Source organism: Notolepis coatsorum (assembly GCF_963971535.1).
Source record: "Notolepis coatsorum genome assembly, chromosome: 17".
Lineage (NCBI taxonomy): Eukaryota > Metazoa > Chordata > Actinopteri > Aulopiformes > Paralepididae > Notolepis > Notolepis coatsorum.
The window spans coordinates 24,808,448-24,830,818 of record NC_140181.1 but is presented as its reverse complement, the minus strand read 5'-3'; the positions used below and the strand labels follow the sequence as shown (position 1 = coordinate 24,830,818).

At 42.8% G+C, this 22,371-nt stretch overlaps 2 protein-coding genes across 2 annotated transcripts in view; both read right to left on the bottom strand.

Annotated features, from left to right (window-relative positions):
• espn (espin) overlaps positions 1-22,371 on the bottom strand; it is a gene marked incomplete at both ends in the record, with an annotated part of 215,492 nt that overhangs the window by 1,158 nt on the left and 191,963 nt on the right. The window contains 2 exons of the mRNA XM_084333047.1: positions 207-286; positions 19,543-19,908. Coding sequence (XP_084189173.1) covers positions 207-286; positions 19,543-19,908 — 446 coding nt within the window. The remainder of the gene's footprint in view (positions 1-206; positions 287-19,542; positions 19,909-22,371) is intronic.
• On the bottom strand, positions 15,771-17,891 carry LOC311243418 (espin-like protein; the record flags this gene model as incomplete). Its single annotated transcript, XM_084332647.1, has 1 exon — positions 15,771-17,891. The coding sequence occupies one exon, from the start codon at positions 17,889-17,891 to the stop codon at positions 15,771-15,773; it is 2,121 nt and encodes a 706-aa protein (XP_084188773.1).

The window sequence follows — 22,371 nt, the reverse complement described above, 5'->3', positions numbered from 1 at the left end:
CACACACACACACACACACACACACACACACACACACACACACACACACACACACACACACACACACACACACACACACACACACACACACACACACACACACACACACACACACACACACACACACACACACACACACACACACACACACACACACACACACACACACACACACACACACACACACACACAGCTGTCCTACTCACTTCTCCTCATCCAGCTTCTTCTTCATAATGTCTCTCCTCCAGGCTGGCATGGATGCAAGACGTGCCGCCTCCTGCTCCGCCTAGATAAGGGGGCGGGGCAGGGTGGGGTGGTGAGAGAGACAGGAGCCCACAAGGGTCAGTACAAAGACCACAGTACATAACACCTCCTGCTCCGCCTAGACAAGGGGGCGGGGCAGGGTGGGGTGGTGAGAGAGACAGGAGCCCACAAGGGTCAGTACAAAGACCACAGTACATAACACCTCCTGCTCCGCCTAGATAAGGGGGCGGGCAGGGTGGGGTGGTGAGAGAGACAGGAGCCCACAAGGGTCAGTACAAAGACCACAGTACATAACACCTCCTGCTCCGCCTAGACAAGGGGGCGGGGCAGGGTGGGGTGGTGAGAGAGACAGGAGCCCACAAGGGTCAGTACAAAGACCACAGTACATAACACCTCCTGCTCCGCCTAGACAAGGGGGCGGGCAGGGTGGGGTGGTGAGAGACAGGAGCCCACAAGGGTCAGTACAAAGACCACAGTACATAACACCTCCTGCTCCAATGCTTGCTTCCCCTCTGAACGCTCTAAACTAATTATTCATATGTTATGTTATTTCTAGTACTGTATATCGCTGCACGATTTGGTGAAAGAGTGCGATTGCTGTGGACAATATTGCGATTGCGATATCGTAAAAATAAATGGTGTAGTTCTTCTAGTTCTTCTCTTCTTTGGAACCCTAGCCCGGCCCCTTACCAAAACCAAAGATGATGTTGATCAGTACAGTCCTTTCTCAGAACAATCCATGCTGTTCCTTGTACTAGTTCTGGATGATTAGCCACAATCCAATGCAAAGTCAATGGGGTCAAGCTCTTGTCTGTACAAGCTGACAGTGAGGCTCACTGAAGTCTACTTTGTGTGACTGTGGAGTAATTCCATTGCGCCTCAGTCAGCTTGTACAGACAGGAGCTTGACCCCATTGACTTTGCATTGGTTTGTGGCTATCTGGAGCTAGTATGAGGAACAGCATGGATTGTGCTGAGAAAGGACTCTACCAACAACAACATCATTGGTAAGTAAGAAATGGGGCTAGGGGTCTAAAAATCTGAACTTTACTTTATATACTTTCTATGTATTCAGAAAGTATACTAAAGTTGTGTTAAATTGAAACCACTTAAGTTGTACTTAGTGTGTTAAAAGTTGTTCTTAAGATATTGAAATTAGATGTACTTTTGCTTACCAAAATAGTACACTTGTAATATGTTTACTTACTAATATGTATACTTTTTTATTATTATAATTTATTTGATAAATGTACTTAGATTCCACTTAGAGCTTATTAACACTTTGAGTGCCAGCGACGATATTTATCGTTAGTTCATGCCGACCATTGAGTGCCAGCGACGATAAATATATATATTTTTTTTTTATTAGCGATTTGAATTCATATTTCATCAATCTAGTCTCACGTTAGTGCTGCAAACTCTCTCTGAGCTCCATTGGGAAAATACCGCCCCCTATCGTCTCTCCCTGTTGTACTGCACCCCTTTGGAATGGATTGGATGAAACACATGGGGGGGGGGGGGGAAATCCAGCGTCCTCATTTGACTTCTCAGACAAGTCACCCGAGAGGATCGGATGCATTGCCTAGCCCCAAAACAGCGTGGAATACATATTTCCAGTACCCAGCGTTGTATCAATAAACACGATCGATATTTGGAATGGCGATCAGGAATTGGAATAATCTTTTTGGAGAACATCTGATCTGAGGTAAGGAATCTATTTGACCAGTCTTAGGATAATCAGAACTTTTTTCACAGAGATATCAACGAGTGCCCTATGTGTGTGTGTGCGTGTGTGCGCTGATCAGGAAATGAGAGAATCGATTTTTCAGCTCGCTTCTATAGCGTGCATAAGTACACATATACTATCGATAATTTAGCGTTTATTTGAAAACTATTCATAAATAAGCCGAAAAATGACAACGTTTTTTGTGTATTCCAGAATATTCCAGTAAAGGGCGATTATCACAGAAGCTTTATATTTTCCTGAAACTTAAAAAAAACAAGCGCTTTTCAAAATGGTATAAAACGGAAATGAACAGATCAAAAAACAATCCGTTTCGACAATGTTGACTGCAAACAAGTCATTGATAAGCGACGGCCAGATTAGACACATACCCATAATTTAAAACAGTTTATGCGTTTGCAAATATGAGAGCTCTATCATTGAAGTGGACGCTGGCATACGGAGCCTTTTAGCGCTCTGCATGGCTGGCACTCAAAGTGTTAATGACTATCAGATCACATGTGCTTTGAATTCGTTTATGTATAAAGACATCTCTCCCCTTCCACTGGAGCACCATGGGACCCTAGAAGAAATATGAATTTCAATGGTGAGAGTGTCGTAGAAATATTATCATGTCATTATACATCTGTGTTACAATGTGTATTCTATCATAACGGCCCAGACTACTAGGCCACAGGGTGTGTGTCTCTTTAGAGATCCCAAGGTTATGGGAACTGTTAGACGAAGCTGTTTTTTCTTCTATGCTAGAGCCATAACATAGTCGTGTTATTAATTTCCCTAACGGGCCCATTTTGTTTACCTCTTTATCATAGACGTCATTTCATGTATTTAATTGTATGTTTGACCAGAGCTCGCTCTCACTTCTTGGTCAGACGCTTGTGTACACTGTGGTTTCTGATTATGAACTGAGCATCCTTGTATGGCCATATGAGGAAATAAATCTATGATCATTTTTATTCAGCTTTGGACTCAGAAATTGTTTACTGCCGCTCACTTTCTGCTCTTATAATAAATTCCACAACAAGAGACAAATACATTTTTTATCCCATTTGTATTGTGTCATGAATTACATAATGTTTGTTTATTGAAAAGTATAAGTCAGCTAGCTAACTTGACATTATAGCATCAAAAGCTATCAATAACGCTAGCTAACTTGCTTGTCAATCAACTTTCTTGACTTGCAAAATCTTTTAAATGGACAAATGATGTGTAATTCATGGCACAACTCAAACGACATTGACTACCGTACATATTTCTTCCAAAATAGGGTCCTATGGTGGTTAGGGAGGGACTTTGCCTCTCTATAGCACATAAGTACCAAAAATACACTGCAAGTATAAAGCATGTATGGGTAGAAATGTACCTTTTAACACACTTATACAAAAAATATAAAAAAAAATGTGACAGTTCAGTACTTTATATAAACAAAACAACAAGATGACGTGTCTTAGATAGAGACAGGAGGAAGTGCATGTATGACATGTATACGTTACGTTACACAACACTCTCTCTCTAGGGAGATGGAAAGGCTCAAATACATTTTAGACAAATGACTACAATGGAAAACATTTTAAAGACCTAAAAGAGACCCATGTGTACGTTTTCTATACAAGAGCAAACACAGCTTACATCAAAATGACATCATTATTTGTTTTCTGGGCAGGAGGACACAGTGCTGTGGGACACAAACACACAGTAACTGGATCCCTCTCTCTCTTTCGAGCCGTAATGGAGGAGAGAGAGAGAAAGAGAGAGAGGGGCCATCTTGGATGTCTCATCTTGGCCTGACTAGATACATTACACCTTTGCATTCCTCTCATCAAAGCGTTTCACTTGCCCCTGGCCAACGGTATCCAGGTAAACTAATCTACACATTACATTTTTAATGATTCCCCTGGGAATAGTAGAGCAAAAAAAAAAAAAAAAAAAGGAACTCTTAACAAACATTATGTGATAAAACGCTTAACCATAATGTGATTAAAACCCTTAACAAACATGTGATAAAACCCTTAACAAACATGTGAAAAACTCTTAAACATCATGTGGTAAAACTCTGGAAAACCTACAGTTTAATGTTGCTTGATTGATATAATTACAGTTATACTATACAACATTTAAAGGTAGAATCTGTAATGCCATCAAACAGTGACCTCTAGGCAAACCTTTGTTTAATTTAATTTTGGTCTGATGTGTGGAGTTTAGTAGGGATAAGGGAGTGGTTGGTATTGCTGACCTCAGGCTCCGAGAGGTCTGGAGAACTCCACTGTATAATAAGTTACTAAACTCGAGCCCAAAAAACAACAATACAAGGTTTGACGGCATTACGGATTCTACCTTTAACCACAAAGTAAAACGTTTTTTTACACAACAGGTATGCGTGTGAGGAGGACGCACAAGCTCTTACCAACAGCAGGCCAGGAGCATGGGGGAGACATGGAACACACCACCAGAGGGAGGGGGCATAATGAGCCCCTGTGCTTTGATTTGATTGGTTGATGCTTCTCCGTTGGAATGTAACAAGCCAACTACCAGCACCTATCTATCCAAGGTGGAAGTTGTTACATCTTCAAGCCAGGAGAGACTTTATATACATTAGGTCTCATGGTACGTTCAGATACAATGCAAAACTAATGTCAGAGGCAGCGTGAATGCATACAAGTCAATGGAAAGACACAAACGGAGGCAAACGGACGCATGAACGGCATTTGCCGGACGCGATGGAGCAAATAATAGCTGGTCAACCCAACCTCATACCATAGACCATCTTTTCCTCAAACTGAGCAATGTAGTCTGACACATGACTGCATTTGCAGGTAACCTGCCATGCCAAAATTAGGCTTTCTATAGGTTTCCCTAACTGAAGTTACCTGCTGGTGGTCACTTAATTTTTGCCTGGTCAGTCACCTGCAAATGCAATCACGTCAGATTGCATAGCTCCGTTTGAAGAAAATCCATGTGCAAACAGCGCAGGGATTCTAAACATTGCACTTCACAAACATCGGCACGACCAAGGTAGTGTCATAACAAAGCCAACAAAGTAATTTCACGTCTTTACATTACGTTGCGCCCAATTGGCCTATGGTATTTACCAGCTAGAGCAAATATAGATATTGAATAGGATACGTTTAAAAAAAAATCCCATTTTTGTAAATGTCAACAATGCTACTGTACTGTTGAGACCAAAGGCACTAGCATGTCTTGCTAGTTTTTGATAGTTAACTGTCAAACTGAGGTGAGTAAAGCGTAAGTAAAGGCAAAGTGAGTAAATTTATTCAGCTTGTAGGGAACAGCAAGAGAGGGCTCAGTCTTATTTGGGTGAAAATCATAATGTAAACAAATTGAGCAACTTATCCTGGTAAACACTGTCAAACAACTTTAAATGTGAATTGCGTTACACTGCAAAGGTGTTTCAAAGGTATGTTTCCATGTCTTTTAGCTAATGTTACCCTAAAAACCCAAATTGTGTATTGTTGTGAAAATTGTTAGCATTCCTCATTCAAACCAATCTGTACAGGTAGCTGCGATCTAGCTTATCATCCAAATTTTTTATTAATTTAATGTTATCTCCACGTTATTTCCATGTTATTTCCATGTTATTTCCATGTTATCTTCATGTTATTTCCGTGTTATTTCCACGATGCCCCAGGAAAGTTCAATCAATATTTGTGAACATGAGCTCCTCTCTCATGAAGCCAGAAACCAGAGAAGTAAGATTCAAACTTAAAGTATAAAGTCTGGAGCTGCTTTAGGACCCACAGAATGTTTGTTTGAGTTTTTATACCCAAATGAGCTTTATTCTATAGTAGTGTTTATCTACTTTTTTCTCCCCCCTTTTCTGTGATTTTTCTCCCATCCCAATTTCCTCTCATGCCAATTCTCCCTCCCCTGTCCTGATCGTTGCTCGCATGTGCCCTCCACTGGCCGGCCATAGGGAGGATAGAAGCCCATCACATGTCCCCTCCGATACATGGAGGCAGCCAGTCACTTCTTTTCACCTGCCAGCGCGGACTCTCATTGGCGAGGAGTAACGTGTAGGAGGCTCACACTGCCCCCTGTCTTTGCTGTGCAGGCGCCCTGACCGACTTGTAGGAGTCGCTGGTCGTTTACAACGACCAGACTACCACCCTTCGACTCCCCTCCCGCTAACTCTGCCAATTGAGCCAGTATGACGGCCGGCCCAAGCCGGAGGCAACGCTGACAGCCGGATTCGAGACCGGTGTCTCTTGCGTTGGTGACGAGCGCAAGTGTCTGTTTGTCTGTCTGGGATAATGTCTGTCTGTCTAGAATAGTGTCTGTGTCTGGAATATTGTCCGTCTGTCTGCGATAGTGTCCATCTGTCTGGGATAGTGTTTGTCTGTCTGCGATAGCGTCTGTTTGTCTGCGATAGCGTCTGTCGGTCTAGAATAGTGTTCGTCTGTCTGGAATAGTGTATGTCTGGGATAATGTCTGTCTGTCTAGAATAGTGTCTGTGTCTGGAATATTGTCCGTCTGTCTGCGATAGTGTCCATCTGTCTGGGATAGTGTTTGTCTGTCTGCGATAGCGTCTGTTTGTCTGCGATAGCGTCTGTCGGTCTAGAATAGTGTTCGTCTGTCTGGAATAGTGTATGTCTGGAATAGTGTCTGTCTGTCTAGAATAGTGTTCGTCTGTCTGGAATAGTGTCTGTTTGTCTGAAATAGTGTCTGTCTGTCTGAAATAGTGTCTGTCTGTCTGTCTGAAATAGTGTCCGTCTGTCTGAACCTAGAGGTTGCTGCTTGGTGGCATAAGAAAAGTGCAGTACCAAGCAGAGCTCTTTTACCTAGAGGTTGCTGCTTGGTGGCATAAGAAAAGTGCAGTACCAAGCAGGGCTCTTTTACCTAGAGGTTGCTGCTTGGTGGCATAAGAAAAGTGCAGTACCAAGCAGGGCTCTTTTACCTAGAGGTTGCTGCTTGGTGGCATAAGAAAAGTGCAGAGTACCAAGCAGGGCTCTTTTACCTAGAGGTTGCTGCTTGGTGGCATAAGAAAAGTGCAGTACCAAGCAGGGCTCTTTTACCTAGAGGTTGCTGCTTGGTGGCATAAGAAAAGTGCAGTACCAAGCAGGGCTCTTTTACCTAGAGGTTGCTGCTTGGTGGCATAAGAAAAGTGCAGTACCAAGCAGGGCTCTTTTACCTAGAGGTTGCTGCTTGGTGGCATAAGAAAAGTGCAGTACCAAGCAGGGCTCTTTTACCTAGAGGTTGCTGCTTGGTGGCATAAGAAAAGTGCAGTACCAAGCAGGGCTCTTTTACCTAGAGGTTGCTGCTTGGTGGCATAAGAAAAGTGCAGTACCAAGCAGGGCTCTTTTACCTAGAGGTTGCTGCTTGGTGGCATAAGAAAAGTGCAGAGTACCAAGCAGGGCTCTTTTACCTAGAGGTTGCTGCTTGGTGGCATAAGAAAAGTGCAGAGTACCAAGCAGGGCTCTTTTACCTAGAGGTTGCTGCTTGGTGGCATAAGAAAAGTGCAGAGTACCAAGCAGGGCTCTTTTACCTAGAGGTTGCTGCTTGGTGGCATAAGAAAAGTGCAGTACCAAGCAGGGCTCTTTTACCTAGAGGTTGCTGCTTGGTGGCATAAGAAAAGTGCAGTACCAAGCAGGGCTCTTTTACCTAGAGGTTGCTACTTGGTGGCATAAGAAAAGTGCAGTACCAAGCAGGGCTCTTTTACCTAGAGGTTGCTGCTTGGTGGCATAAGAAAAGTGCAGTACCAAGCAGGGCTCTTTTACCTAGAGGTTGCTGCTTGGTGGCATAAGAAAAGTGCAGTACCAAGCAGGGCTCTTTTACCTAGAGGTTGCTGCTTGGTGGCATAAGAAAAGTGCAGTACCAAGCAGGGCTCTTTTACCTAGAGGTTGCTGCTTGGTGGCATAAGAAAAGTGCAGAGTACCAAGCAGGGCTCTTTTACCTAGAGGTTGCTGCTTGGTGGCATAAGAAAAGTGCAGTACCAAGCAGGGCTCTTTTACCTAGAGGTTGCTGCTTGGTGGCATAAGAAAAGTGCAGAGTACCAAGCAGGGCTCTTTTACCTAGAGGTTGCTGCTTGGTGGCATAAGAAAAGTGCAGTACCAAGCAGGGCTCTTTTACCTAGAGGTTGCTGCTTGGTGGCATAAGAAAAGTGCAGTACCAAGCAGGGCTCTTTTACCTAGAGGCCGCTGCTTGGTGGCATAACAGATTCTACCTTTTTATTAAATAATTTTTTTTTAATGTTACTTGTCCTTTCGGACAAGTTGTGTTTTTGTAGGTTTTTATTGATTTTTGCTACCGGGCAGTCGGGTGGAGAGAGAGAGAGAGAGAGAGAGAGAGAGAGAGAGAGAGAGAGAGAGGAGGAATGAGAGATAGACCGGGGAAGACATTCAGCAGGGATCACCGGGTCCGGGAGTCGAACCCGGGTCGGCCGTGTTGCACCGTGGTGCTGTATGCGGTGCGCCACTCGGGCTCCCCAATAGATTCTAGATTTTCTTTGCATTTCAAACATCTCATTCCCTACTAGTTCCACCTCAGCAAACACTCCGTGTCCTTGAGACAGACCATTAAAGATGGGGTAGGCAAATCTTTGGTGATATTGGGTGAAATCCACTTTATATCCCATCAACTACCAATAAAAAGAAAATCTGGTCTCTGCGACTGTCCCAAGCCCAGTAATCAGACATTCCAAAATCTCATGGTAGCCTAAATCTCAACAACCAATCAGATTTATTTGGCCTGTTCCCGGAGTCACATTGGAAAACGAACACCACCATCGCGTTCCTAAGTACACAGCGTATGCAGTCCCGTACCTAATATAATCACACATGAGAGAAGACACCACCAACTCACCATAGTAAGTCAAATTTACTTTATTGATGACCATTGTCACCGGCAAGCTACAGTATTTGTTTATTATGTCCACCAGGTACAGAGATTATGGGTTTGGTCGTGTCTCTCTGTGTCTCTATCCGCAGCTAATCTTGCATACTACTGCTGTGAAAAATGATAAAATATGTTTGCAGTGTGCTGTGCTTGAATATTTTTCACATCGGCCAACGATCATTTTTTAAAACTTTTAATTAATTCTCATCATTCGTTGTTGTCCATTGCAATAGGTAGTCAGTATGACGTTACACCTTTTGCGGTCTGCTGCTGGGCACCACAGTAGTGGAAGCTGGACTGGAGAGAACAGACTGCGTCATGTCATGATTAAGGTATGTATGGGCCATTAGAAATAGATTTAAATGAGGGCGGCTAAGTGGCGCAGTGGGCAAGGCGCTCGCCACTAGTGCAGGAGATGCTGGGTTCGAGCCCAGCTCTCGGCATTGCTACCAGCTTGGCTGGTCGTTCATACTAACACAATTGGCAGTGTTAGGGGTGGGAAAGCTGGTGGGTGGGTCCTGGTCGTTGTAAACAGCGAGGAAAGGATCTAAGGGGGGTAGTGTGATCCTTCCACACGTTACACCCTCTCAGTGAGAGTCCGCGCTGCCAGGTGAAAAGAAGCGGTTGATTGGCTACACATGTGTCGGAGGAAACATGTGATAGCCTCCACTCTCCCAGACCGACCGTAGGGGGTAGGTGCGCAGCGACCAGGAAGGGGATTGGGAATTGGCATAACGACTAACATTGGGATGGGAGAAAAACGGAGGAAAAAGGAGATATATTAAAAAATAATAATAATATTGGTTTTTATGTACAGTATGTCATTTTCTGCCGCTAGGGGGTTCTCACTCAAAACAATAACAAAAGAGGCCGTTTGCTGACATTGTGAAGGAACATAGAAGTTATTGTCTTCATTGTTAAAATGCACTGCACCTTTCTTTGCTTTGAACTAGATTGAAAATGAAAATTAGCCAGACATGGTTTGAAAGCGATTGACAGACTAGTGTACATCACCCAAAACTCAGTATTAATCACAGAGTTGATGAGTAGCTCAAAAGTGTTAGCACAGAAAAACGAACGCTAACCATTTCATGTAAAATAATGGAAAATGCTAAGACCATTAGTGCTATACTCCGGGAGATATAACACAGATTTGGGTGGTCTAACCTAGTTTGTTAGTTAGGGATTAGTCAATCGTTCTAAGCAGTAAGGTCTATTTTATAGATATGGTAGTTTATAGCAAAATGTTTTAGTTTTTGAATGGAAAATAAAATCATAGCTAATTCTACTAAAAGGGAGCCGTCAATCAAGTGTGAACTGATCACGCCCCTAAAGAGACAATCGGCCAATCACAGATATCAGAGACACGGCAGTTCGTCACACTATGGGGTGGGTTAAGAAGGGGGTAAAGGGGATATGATGCCATTGAGCGGGAACCACAGGACACACCTTCCATGTTCTTGGTTGAACTTACCGATTTTTCAGGATTTTAACATTGTTGGAAACATTTGAAAAAATTTAAGTATACAGCTCAACAAAATATATAACATAGGTCTAGTAGTTTTTAGGCATTTTAATGTGGACATTTTACATATATCTTTAACCTGTTAATGTTTGGCGGTCTGTATACAGGCGTTTCTCCCGATCATTCAATACATTGTTGGAAAGTTGAATTAGAATTTTTCGAGTTGCAAGACGAAATATCCGACGAGCATCATTTGACAAGCAGTTCGGACGAGTGGCCGACGAGTGGCCGGGTCCTAAACTGACCAGTCACCGCTGATGGCGAGAATTATTGACCACCGTTGTAGCCAAGGAAAAAGCAATCCCAGACTCGCGCTGATTGCAACGAGAAAGGGGCAGAAAAGGGACAACAACTTCTTTGTTTTGACTAGCGCGTCTGAATGAAGGCAGTGGACGGCCATTTTGGATAATCACACTGAATTATTGCGCTACACACATTACAAAAACCTTTGTAAAACACACATTTTTCGTGGGATCTTTATAGACTTTGGACCTGTATGACTCTAAGACTTCAGGCTATGGAACCGTTATGTTTTCCAGCTCCTAACTCTCAGCTGGAACCCAAAAACAGGTATCTGGCAAGAAGTCAACACAAAAGTAAGGAGCAAATATTTTATTTCAGTGTGTTCAAACCTCTGTTTCTCTATTACATTAGCACATGATTTTTCTTTATGGTGTAAGAAACATCAGAATGTTACCTTTCAAAAGAGACCAGACTCATGCATGTGCTATAAGTATAAAGTATAATAAACCGCAAATGACTTTGGGTATGCAATCGACAGGCATTTTATGCAAAATGTGCCCGCCTGTTAAGGGGTTAAACTGCCGAAACATTTGAATTAGATGGTTATTTGCTCACACACCATACAGAAACTCCAGTCTCTGTCTCTGCAACAAGGGCACAGCAATCTCGCGGTCACCACGTGTGGGTTCAGCACCACAGACAGTGCCAAGCAGCTCGCAGAGACTGCTCTCTGGCATGTTAGCCAGCCAACTTCAATTGCTTGCTAATTCAAAAATGCCATCTTGGTCTCCACAAAGCCCTGTGAATAGATGTAAATTATTAAACACTTAAACTAGAACAACACTCTCTCTCTCCCTCACCGTCTCCTCCAATGCGGCTGCACTGGTTATAACGGAGCGCAATGAGGATAGAAACAGCTGGTGTCTAGTGAAGGAGCACCGCCTGGCAGAGATTTGTGCTCCACTGAGTACAGCTTTCTAGTTTCTCAGTGTGCTGCTTTCAGACCTCATGGAGAGCTAGCTTGCATAGTGTTCCATGGGTCTGATGAGTCAGGCTATCTTTCCCGCTACCGTTGACAATCATGACTCTGACCTCTATGTACAAGAGACCATCACTATGGTTACAGAGACCCCCATCCTCATTTGACGGACAATAGATCAGGCATTGGTGTTTATTTGTTTATTTATGGATGGTGTAACCTCCTTATGACTCATAAGCCATAGATAGCATGACATGGGGCGGTCCTAAGAGGGTTATACTCCATGGTAATCTTGAGGTTGGGGAAGAGAGACTAGTGTTCAACCAGAGTGTCCTGAGTTACAACTTAACATGTTTCCATACTGAAAGTATATTCTTAGAATATTAAGTGTGTTAAAGATATACATTTCCACATTAAAATGGTTAAAAATGACTAGACCTATGTTATATATGTTGAGTTGTGACTAGACCTATGTTATATATGTTGTTGAGTTGTGACTAGACCTATGTTATGTTAGTTCATTGTGTTAAGCTAGGCTAACCTTCTCCTGAATGCACAGCAAGGAACTTGGTATCTATCTTCTTCTCTGACTTAGGTGGTTTCAATTTAACACCACTAATACATTTATATCCTTTCTGAATACATACAAATTATACTAATGTATTATTACAAAGTATACTTTATTTTGACTTGGGAAACCGGTTTTCCGACATCAAAGACAGAAGTTGAGGTTATTGTGCCATGTTACGTTGATACAGAGTATTACAGAACAAACATCTGCTCTATAGTTCAAATGATACATCTGTCTCCGTTTTATGCAGGAGAGAAGAACTGAATTGTGTAATGCCCAAAATAAACATTCAAACTTTTATTTCTAGCAAGAATTCTAGAAACCATGAAATGAGGCACACAACATTTTAATATACAACATTTGACCCATTATCACAAAAAACATTATCAAATTATAAACTGAGTAAACATAGTAAAAAAAAAGAAATCTAAACACACATCACTTTACAGGACACTTATCAACTGTTATGTTAAAGATTGATTATAAAGAGTAATGAAACATTGTTCCTTTACCTAGTAGTTAATATCTTCCTCCTGCCCCACTCAAATCTGTGATGTCATATGCCTCGTCTCCATTAGCTATGTTCAGCCTGGCTGGGCCTAGCCATGGCCAGGTTTGGTATGGTATGGTTGGATTTGTGTCTCCATCGACTTTCTTGTAAACTCTGTGGTTGCTAGGCAACCTTTCAAAATGCACACCAACAACAACTGTGGTTGACAAGCTAAACCATGATGATACAACAGTCCCAGCCAGGTCTGGCCAGGTCGTGAAAGGTGTTTGTCTGAGCCAGGGTTCAGCCAGGTTCTAAAGACAATGGAGACGCTCACTATGTGCCAGACAGATCACAGCATGGCTAAACCTTGGCTAGTGGAGACAAGGCATTAGTGCTTACATTTTGGCCCGTTCAAATACGAGGCAACTAGGGCACTGCTGCTCTGAGCCCCATTATTTCCAGTGGCTTGCATTGTGCAATGATGGCTTTTCATTGCACTGAGCTCTTACCCAGAGCGATGCACACTGAGACAGATCCCCTCTATTGGAAACAAAAGCCAGACAGCCAGACATAGGAGTTGATACTGGCTGCTCTATTACAATTTCCTGATTTCTACAAAGATATTTCAAACCAAATGCATAATCCCAGGTAGCTCAGGCTCTGACTGATGCTGGCTCCAGCTTGGTTGCTAGGCACAATTGCTACGTGGGTGTTCCCCAAGGGGAACTCTCACTGGGGGCTGCATTAGTGATTACTGGTTCCATATTGATTTATTTCCATAGTAATTGTTGGGAGGGAACTAACTGCTATTACCATACTGCTTATTTGACAGCCTGGACTTTTCCCCCAAACACATTTAAATGTGACACAGAGAAGTTATCACAACATAGAAGTAACTTCCTAATCCTTTTTAAGGCGTTTTAAGGCCTACAATTCTGATTATTAAATGTAAAATTGAGGTTGGGCAGTGTGCAGCATGGTGAAGCAACCACTAGGGGCAGCAAAGGGACAATGTATTTCATAGACCTCTTGTATGTATGCAAATAAAAGGTGCAGTTACTAAAAATCAATGTTTCCTTTCCCATTTAACAGTCATTTAGTCTTTTAATTTACATTTGAGCTAACTAGCCTAATTCTAATAGCCACAATGCTAACAGCAAATGACGGGACACAATTTCTATCTATGAAAATGCACTGGAGCTGGTGACATCAAGTGACCTGAGCTGCAATGCTAAGCTAGTTTTGGCTAGCGATTATTACTTTTTTTTAACTGCTGCTTCAAAACTCTAAATCCCCTGCCTTAGCAGACAGAATGATCTATATTAGAAGACCTTGTTCAACGTAAATAGCCTGTGTGAACCACAGATAAAGCTAGTTTAATAAAGACCTTGTTCAAGGTAAAGAGCATTTGTGGACCAGAGATGAAGCTAGTTTAATAAAGACCTTGTTCAAGGTAAAGAGCATTTGTGGACCACAGATGAAGCTAGTTTAATAAAGACCTTGTTCAAGGTAAAGAGCCTGTGTGAACCACATATAAAGCTATAAACCCATTCATTTCCCCATGCCTCCCTTATTTGGGCAGAAGAATTATAAAAAAAATTAACACATATGAGAGGTCTATTACTCTGTTAAAATTAGTTTAGTTGTTGATGATGTTTTATTTCACTTATATTCATGAGTGAGAGGTCATATAATTCAGTTTCTAATGAAAAGAAAGAAAACATTGCCTGCTGTAACAAATCCCCTCTGTTTGAACCATTTACAATAATAGTTAATAATCTTCATAATCTGCATTGAAAGGCACACATTGTCTACAATCATTAAGTTTACAGAAAGAGAGAGGAGGGCAGCATGCGAGTAACGTACACACCTTGTAAACCCAACACTGAACACCTACTTATTTGTGTTTGAGCTTATGGCTTATGCAATAAACAGCACTTTAAGTATTACTTGTATCTGCCCCCATGGAGGGTCAAGCTCAAGAGGTTAAGCTCTTTACTTTTCATTCGTTTTATTTATTTATTAATTTAGTTATTAAGTTGTGAACATCATGCCTTTTCCAAGACAGTGTTTTTAATACTAAAGGCCCATCTCAATCACAATGTTTGAATGTTCTTACATGTTCACCATCACCTGCATTGAAGTCATCAATAAAACCAGGTTTGTAGTGGTTATTCCATCGTCAAAGTTATCTCCATCTTCATTACATATATTTATTTACTGAACATATCAAATTGCATTGTTGCATTGGTTTATATGGCAAATATTTCCTTCAATATTTCATACATTTCCTTCAAAAAGTTATGCTTTTAGTTTGAACACAAGGGACAAGTACCATGGCAAACAAGCACATATGATTCACAAGGCTCTTGCTCTATGCACAAATCAAAATTAAAAGCTTACAACAATTTGTACGTATCACGCCATGTTATCACGAAATCATAGTTTTCTCATTTATGTATTCATGCACATGGTAAAACCCTCACAGCCACAACCACAAACAGGCTCGTTCACTGTGCTTGTTGAATCCAACAATCTTCATACATGCGTGTACAACTGTGGATTGCTGGCTGAGACAGGAGAAAGCCTATTTCTGTTTCTGCTTCTGTTCTGCCGAGCAGTAAGTCTGTGTCAATTTACAACAAAGTTACAACTGAGAAGGAAGGTCTCTCTGTTGATTTTAGAACAGCTACTGCCGAGTAGATCTAGCAGGGAACACTGCTAAAAAAGGAACAAGAGCAGAAATGGGAATTGTGTTCTTTCAGTTTTAGAGAAGCCAGCAGTCCATAGCTGTTCACACATACTGTATGCTGGAGCATGTTTGTCTGAGGCAACACATACAGTACCATGTATAAGGCTACACCACACCCTGGATGCCCTTCAGATACACCCCTTATGTGACATGAAGCCTAAAAGCTAGAAAGCCAGATTAGCTTGTTTGAGACCTAAAGGTCACATGAGTCATCCAACCAGACTAACTTCCTCTCTCTCTGCCCACTGTGGACCCTGACCTACATAGCTTTTCTCTGCACTTTGTTCAAGGGGAAAAGGACAATCATAGGGAGTCATTCACATCAAATCCGCCGCTTGTCCAATTTGTTTGTTAGATATCAAAAAGCTCCGCTTCCTTTTCCTTCCAAAAAGCAAAGCTTCGGTCAATGTATCTGATGATCTCCTCGTTGCTGAACTCTTTCAGCTCATAGATCAGCTTAATTGAGTCTTCTGTGGGCTCATCACGGCTGGGTGAGTGTTTCTCCTCTGTGACCTGAATGCTAACAGGTGGGACACCCCTCGCAGGAGACGACCCTGACCTCTGTGCGGTTTCCTGCAGAGTCTCCACCTGTGCTGTTGAGTCAGGGTGCTGCGCAGCTTTGGCTGTGGAGTTTTGCGCACTGTCCTGCACTGTATTCTGCCCGCTGGAAAGTACCGGCTCACTTGCCAACATTTGTTTTTTATTGGCTTTTCTATACCCATGATAATCCTCCTGCACTACTGTGTCCTTCAGGGTGCTTCGCTCTATATGCTGAACACCGTCATAAGCAGAGGGTCTTACGGTATCCTGTGCAGAAACAGGAGGCAGAGATGGAGATATGTCGGGTTGTGTCGCAGGCTGTGAAGGTGTTGCGGGGGGAGCAGGATGTGTAGTTGATGGCGGTGGTGGTGCAGGATGAGCAGTTGGTGGTGGAGGAGGTGGAGGATGGGCAGGTGGTGGAGGTGGTGGTTGTTCTTGTGCCGTTATAACGGACATGTCGGGAGACATCGAGAGTAGAGAAGCAGTCATCACACCTCCCCCGTTTACAGAGTCACCAAAATACTTTAGCTTTATGTCTTCAAAGCCGTCTGCCCAGTCCCTCTTCCCTCTCTCCATCTCCTCCATGACCTCCTTGTGGAACTGTCGGATGACCTCCCATTTATGGCTGCCAAGGCGGTCAAACATCTCATAGCACAGCAGGTGGCGGAACTTGCGCTCAGTGCGGGACATGCTCATCTCCAGGAGCTGGAAGTAGCCGAGCATGAAGAGGTCGAGGGTCAGACTCTCATAGCGGACAGGCGACCCGTTGATGTGTGGTAAGAAGTGTTCAGGCCAGTACATCATCTGGGCCCGGCTGAGCCTGCGGATCTGACGTGTGGGCACTTGGCTCATGATTGTCCTCCAGTGGCCAATCAGGTTCCCCACCACCTGTTTCGACTTCATGAAGAGGAGGAGCTTGTCATCCTCACTCTGCATCTCCCCAACCACCTCTGCACTGAACTGGCTGTAATCATCCTGCCCTACTTCTAAGTAACCTCCTTTTCTGCCTTGGTACTTAGGCCGGTACGATTCAGAGAGGGTGTACTTCCGCCAGTGCTCGAGGAAAAGGAAGACAATCCTCTCTTTCCTCATTTCAATGCATTCCTGAACATAGCTTAGGTCTGTCTGCACCTCCAAGGTTCTGGTTAGCTGCTCATGATTTAGAATGGGGTCTGTGGACAGAACCTGGTTGAACTGTTCCATGTCAGGCTGAGCGATTACCTCTGAAGATTTATATGTAAGAGGAGCATGGGATGGGGTGATGATAGGTTCCTCAACAAGAGGTAGGAGGGACTCTTCCCTCATAGGCAACTCTCCATTGATAGCGGACTGGACAACAGGAGGGATATCATCCCCAACAATAGGCTGAGAACGATAGGTGGACTCACTCACCACAGGAAGTGACCTCTTGCGTTTGTAAACCCTATTTGCTCTGTCATCTGCAGATTGTGACTGATTCTGGATTTCATAGTTTGCCTTGAGGTTCTTCACTGAAACTCCACACTGTTTGATCTCTTTCTCCACCTCCTCCCTGGTCGAGAAGGACTGAGAGCGTCCCATGACTCCGGTGACGACCCCCCCAGCTGGAGTGGCCTGTCCCGTCTTCGCATTCTGTGCTTGTTGCTGAGAGTAGCTCGGTGATATGAGTTCCAAGATGTCTATCTCTTTGCCCCCTAAGGTGGCAAGAAGAATGGCCATGCTCTTGAGCAGTGTGGAGATCTTGCTGCACCAGGCTGGCAGATCTTCGGCCTGACCATGGACTTGCTTTGGATGGACTGAGAAATGCTCTTGGTTGAGAGCGGCGGACACCGGTAAGAGTTGCTGAAGCTCTCGCTCCAGTTCCTCCAGCTCGTTTTCCATTCCAGTCATTTTGTGCATGACCTGGAGGTTCTCAATCTGCTTCTCGATGCGGATGAGGTCTGCCTCCGTCATCAGCTCTCCAAATGGGCCCAGGATGGCATTGTGAACATGAGAGTAGTGCCATTCCTGAGGCTGGTAGTGTCCACTTGCCGCAAACTAGATCAGAGGTCAAGGGAGACCAAAAAACAACAGGGAAGGAAGGGAGGGGGTTGGAGTTCCTGGTGTGAACACACACTTCTGTGCAACGCTTCCTCAGCACACATGATTTACATGGATTTAGTGGTGCAATGGCACTGCCTCATTACAAGCATCATTATCCCCCCCTCCTATTAGTTGAAAGACACAGCATTGTCCTCCCTAACAGTAAGGTGGAAATGCTATAGAAATCTGCAACATTAGAAGTTTAAGCAGCGTTTAACATTTAAGAGTTACTGGTTTACAATGTTACAATACTACCTTTATTAGACTGGGTGTATTTAAACTATTTAAATCCTACTGTATGATTCCTCTCTCCCCTTTTGACAAATTAGGGTTTTGTTTTATAGGTTTTAGTTCAACAGATCCATTTGTGGTTAAAAAGGTTGCGCTGCAGATGTTATCAGAACACTGACCTGTAGTGTGACTGAGCTTGGCATCACACCACTGAATCAACATGTAACACCTTAGAGCTGCAGAGACCCATCACCCAACACCCACCCACACTGTGAAGCCATTAGCCAAGTGTGTTGTGATGGGCAGTGTAGCCAAGTATCCAAATTCACTGCACTCCACAAGGCCTGTAGTTAAAATGATGAAAACAGGGAAAAGAACATGCATAGAAATCCCTAAAGCAGCAAAGTAATAATGAAACAGGGCTGCAGAACAGCAGATGGGTGGCTATATTTCAAGATGTCACAATTTTGCATCCGATTACTAATTAGACATTTTGGGAAAACGTGTGGGAAAAATCATGTGGGGTGTTTGTGAAAAGGAATTATAAACAAACATGTGGGTTTATAGTATTAACCGTTTGAGGGGGAATTTCCTCCTGAGAATCATGCCTGTGCATCTCCAGAAGAAACACACAATGCTGCTCTAACACCTTAAAGCCAGTTATACAAACCACAACTCTTTATATAGATTATTCATTATGTCATCTCTAATTCAGATTCAGATTCTTAAAAGGAAGAATCTGTCATTCTGACCTCTAGGCAAGAGAGCCCTGCTTGATGTTGCACTTTGTTTAAATCTTTTGTTTTGGTCTGATGTGTGTGGGGTGGAGTTTAGTAACATTATACTGTGAATTATTCCAGACCTCACTTGGCATCTACTACTCTCTGTTCTTATTGCTACAATTAATATTATGATGATGCAACACGTTATAATGCATAATTATACTTGCATAAATAGCAGCTACAAAATATCAGCAACAAACGCTCAATCAAAACAAACGGGCAAACGTTGGACATGCATTAATAAAGTACACATATAATAAAACCACAAAGAAATAGAAAAGTCTACGATCAAATGCAAACGTTCAGCCATCCTCTTTGCAGTGTCAATGACTGGAACTTCCAAAATGCCAACATCGCTTAGGGCAGTGGTTTCATTTACAGAAGCACAAAAAGGATAACTGACGCCCCCGCCCCCCCACACACACACACACACACACACACACACACACACACACACAATGAAACCCTCTCCCGCCTTCTTCACAACCCGCTACATCAACAACACCTACCTTGCGCTTGTGCTCGTCCTCCTCCTGCATCTTGGCCTGCAGCTTGCGCACCATCACCTGCCTCTTCCACTCAGGGATGGCCTTGCCCTGTTCGTCGTGGGTCGGCACCAGCGCCTCCACGTCGGCCAGGCTGCTCTTTCGACCCGTCGCACCGCCTTCCCTGCCCCCGTTTCCGTTCACCACGGAGCCGCCGGAGGACGGCTGGTCGTGGCTGGCGGAGGCCGACGCGGTCTTGGGAGCGCCGGAGCCCGCCGGGCTTGGGGTGGAGGACGGCGAGATGATGCTGCTGGTACTGGAGGGCAGCGGAGACGCAGGCTTGGCTGACGGGCTGGGAGTAGGAGTCAGTGGAGGAGAGGCGCTGCTTCCCTGGATCAGGTGGGAGGAACAGAAGAGAGTGTCAGTACAGACAAGGCAGTGTCAGAACTGATATGTGAGGAAGATAAGAGTGTCAGAACTGATATGTGAGGAAGATAAGAGTGTCAGAACTGATATGTGAGGAAGATAAGAGTGTCAGAACTGATATGTGAGGAAGATAAGAGTGTCAGAACTGATATGTGAGGAAGATAAGAGTGTCAGAACTGATATGTGAGGAAGATAAGAGTGTCAGAACTGATATGTGAGGAAGATAAGAGTGTCAGAACTGCTATGTGAGGAAGATAAGAGTGTCAGAACTGATATGTGAGGAAGATAAGAGTGTCAGAACTGATATGTGAGGAAGATAAGAGTGTCAGAACTGATATGTGAGGAAGATAAGAGTGTCAGAACTGATATATAGAGGAAGATAAGAAAGTGTCAGTAGTACAGATACTATATATGGAAAACGGTAACAATGTTTAAACTGTAGCCTGCCTGTAACAACACTAACAATGTTTAAGATGTAACCTGCCTGTAACTATGTTTAAGCTGTAACCTGCCTGTAACTATGTTTAAGCTGTAACCTGCCTGTAACTATGTTTAAGCTGTAACCTGCCTGTAACTATGTTTAAGCTGTAACCTGCCTGTAACTATGTTTAAGCTGTAACCTGCCTGTAACTATGTTTAAGCTGTAACCTGCCTGTAACTATGTTTAAGCTGTAACCTGCCTGTAACTATGTTTAAGCTGTAACCTGCTTGTAACTATGTTTAAGCTGTAACCTGCCTGTAACTATGTTTAAGCTGTAACCTGTCTGTAACTATGTTTAAGCTGTAACCTGCCTGTAACTATGTTTAAGCTGTAACCTGCCTGTAACTGTTTAAGCTGTAACCTGCCTGTAACTATGTTTAAGCTGTAACCTGTCTGTAACTATGTTTAAGCTGTAACCTGCCTGTAACTATGTTTAAGCTGTAACCTGCCTGTAACAATGTTTAACCATTGTGTGTGTCTGATAAGGACCAAATGGTCCTTTGCGATTCTTAATTTTTTGATAACTTTGCAGTGGTTATGTTTGTAGCCAATATATGTGGCAAAGGTGTGTATTTCTGAATTATCTTGGAACTTTTAAACTTGATTCACCTTACACTCTTACTTAAGGGACCAAATGGTATAACAATTATTATATGTTGAAATAATTGTCCACTTTTTCCCCCCCCATAGATCTTTTATTCAACTTCAGCCCAGATCATAACCACCAAATATTCAATTCATTTTAGAATTTTAACCCATTAAATGCCAGTGTGTGTGATGGCATCACAAATGATGGTTAAAACACACACACACATTGAAATATTGTAATGTCAAAAATACTCCCACTCTTCTGAAGGGTTGTTGTTAAATCTGACATTACACAACAACAAAAAAATCCATCAAAATCAGTGTTGTTGCTAAAGTATGACAATTTTTCAATCAAAAGGACACTGGAAAACTGATCCATGCCTTTATTTCAAGCCGACTTGACTACTGTACTCCTTACTGGCCTCCTGAAAAAAATTACTGTACACACCAAAGCTATGGAACACCCTGTTAAACCCAGATTCGGCTCAAACAAGGGACTAAACACGTTTCGCAATTATGCCACATCAATGTGGAACGCCCTACCCAAAGCTGTAAAGGAATGTGAATCACTACCCACTTTCAGACGCTTTTTGTATCACAAACAGTACTGTATTTGTAAATCTGGTATGTCATAAATGTATAGATGTAACAGTACTGTCCATCTGTATGTTGTGTATGTCATATATGTTATGATGAATTGAAAATGGGGGACCCTGATGTAAACAAGATGAAAGTCTTTCTCTGGTCTGCATCCCCTTAACAATTGTATGTATTGAGCTGTACTGTACCCATTCTGCAATCTGTTAATAAAGTTTTCAATCAATCAATCAATCACCCTACCTATGGACATTAGGGGGGCTAGCTCACTAAATATTCTCAGAAGTAAGCAAAAAATGTGTCCCTTCACATGCCTTTTAATACATTATTTTAATGAGACACTTAGACTCATTACATCCACACTGTAAATGAGAGCTATTTTATTGCACTGCTTTTATTCTATCTATTTTATGCTCATTTTATGTCTATTTTATGTCTGCACTTTATTTCTATTTGTACTGCTGGAACATAGAAAAGGGTTGGCATACCCTAGAGCAGGGGTCGGCAATTAAGTTTGGATTTGGGCCAAATTTTTCCCAAGCTATTATATGGCGGGCCAGAACCAAAAACAATGGCTAATTTAATAAATTCATAGTGAATTTTCTTTAACTCTATGACAGACCACCAACCACCATACATTTGTGGCAGAGGCAGAAAATGGATAAAAATAAACGAGCTGCATAGGTGGCATAATAAACTGTAAACTAGCAGTTTTTTCTACTCCCCATTATTATATATAATACATGTTTGCACTGAACATT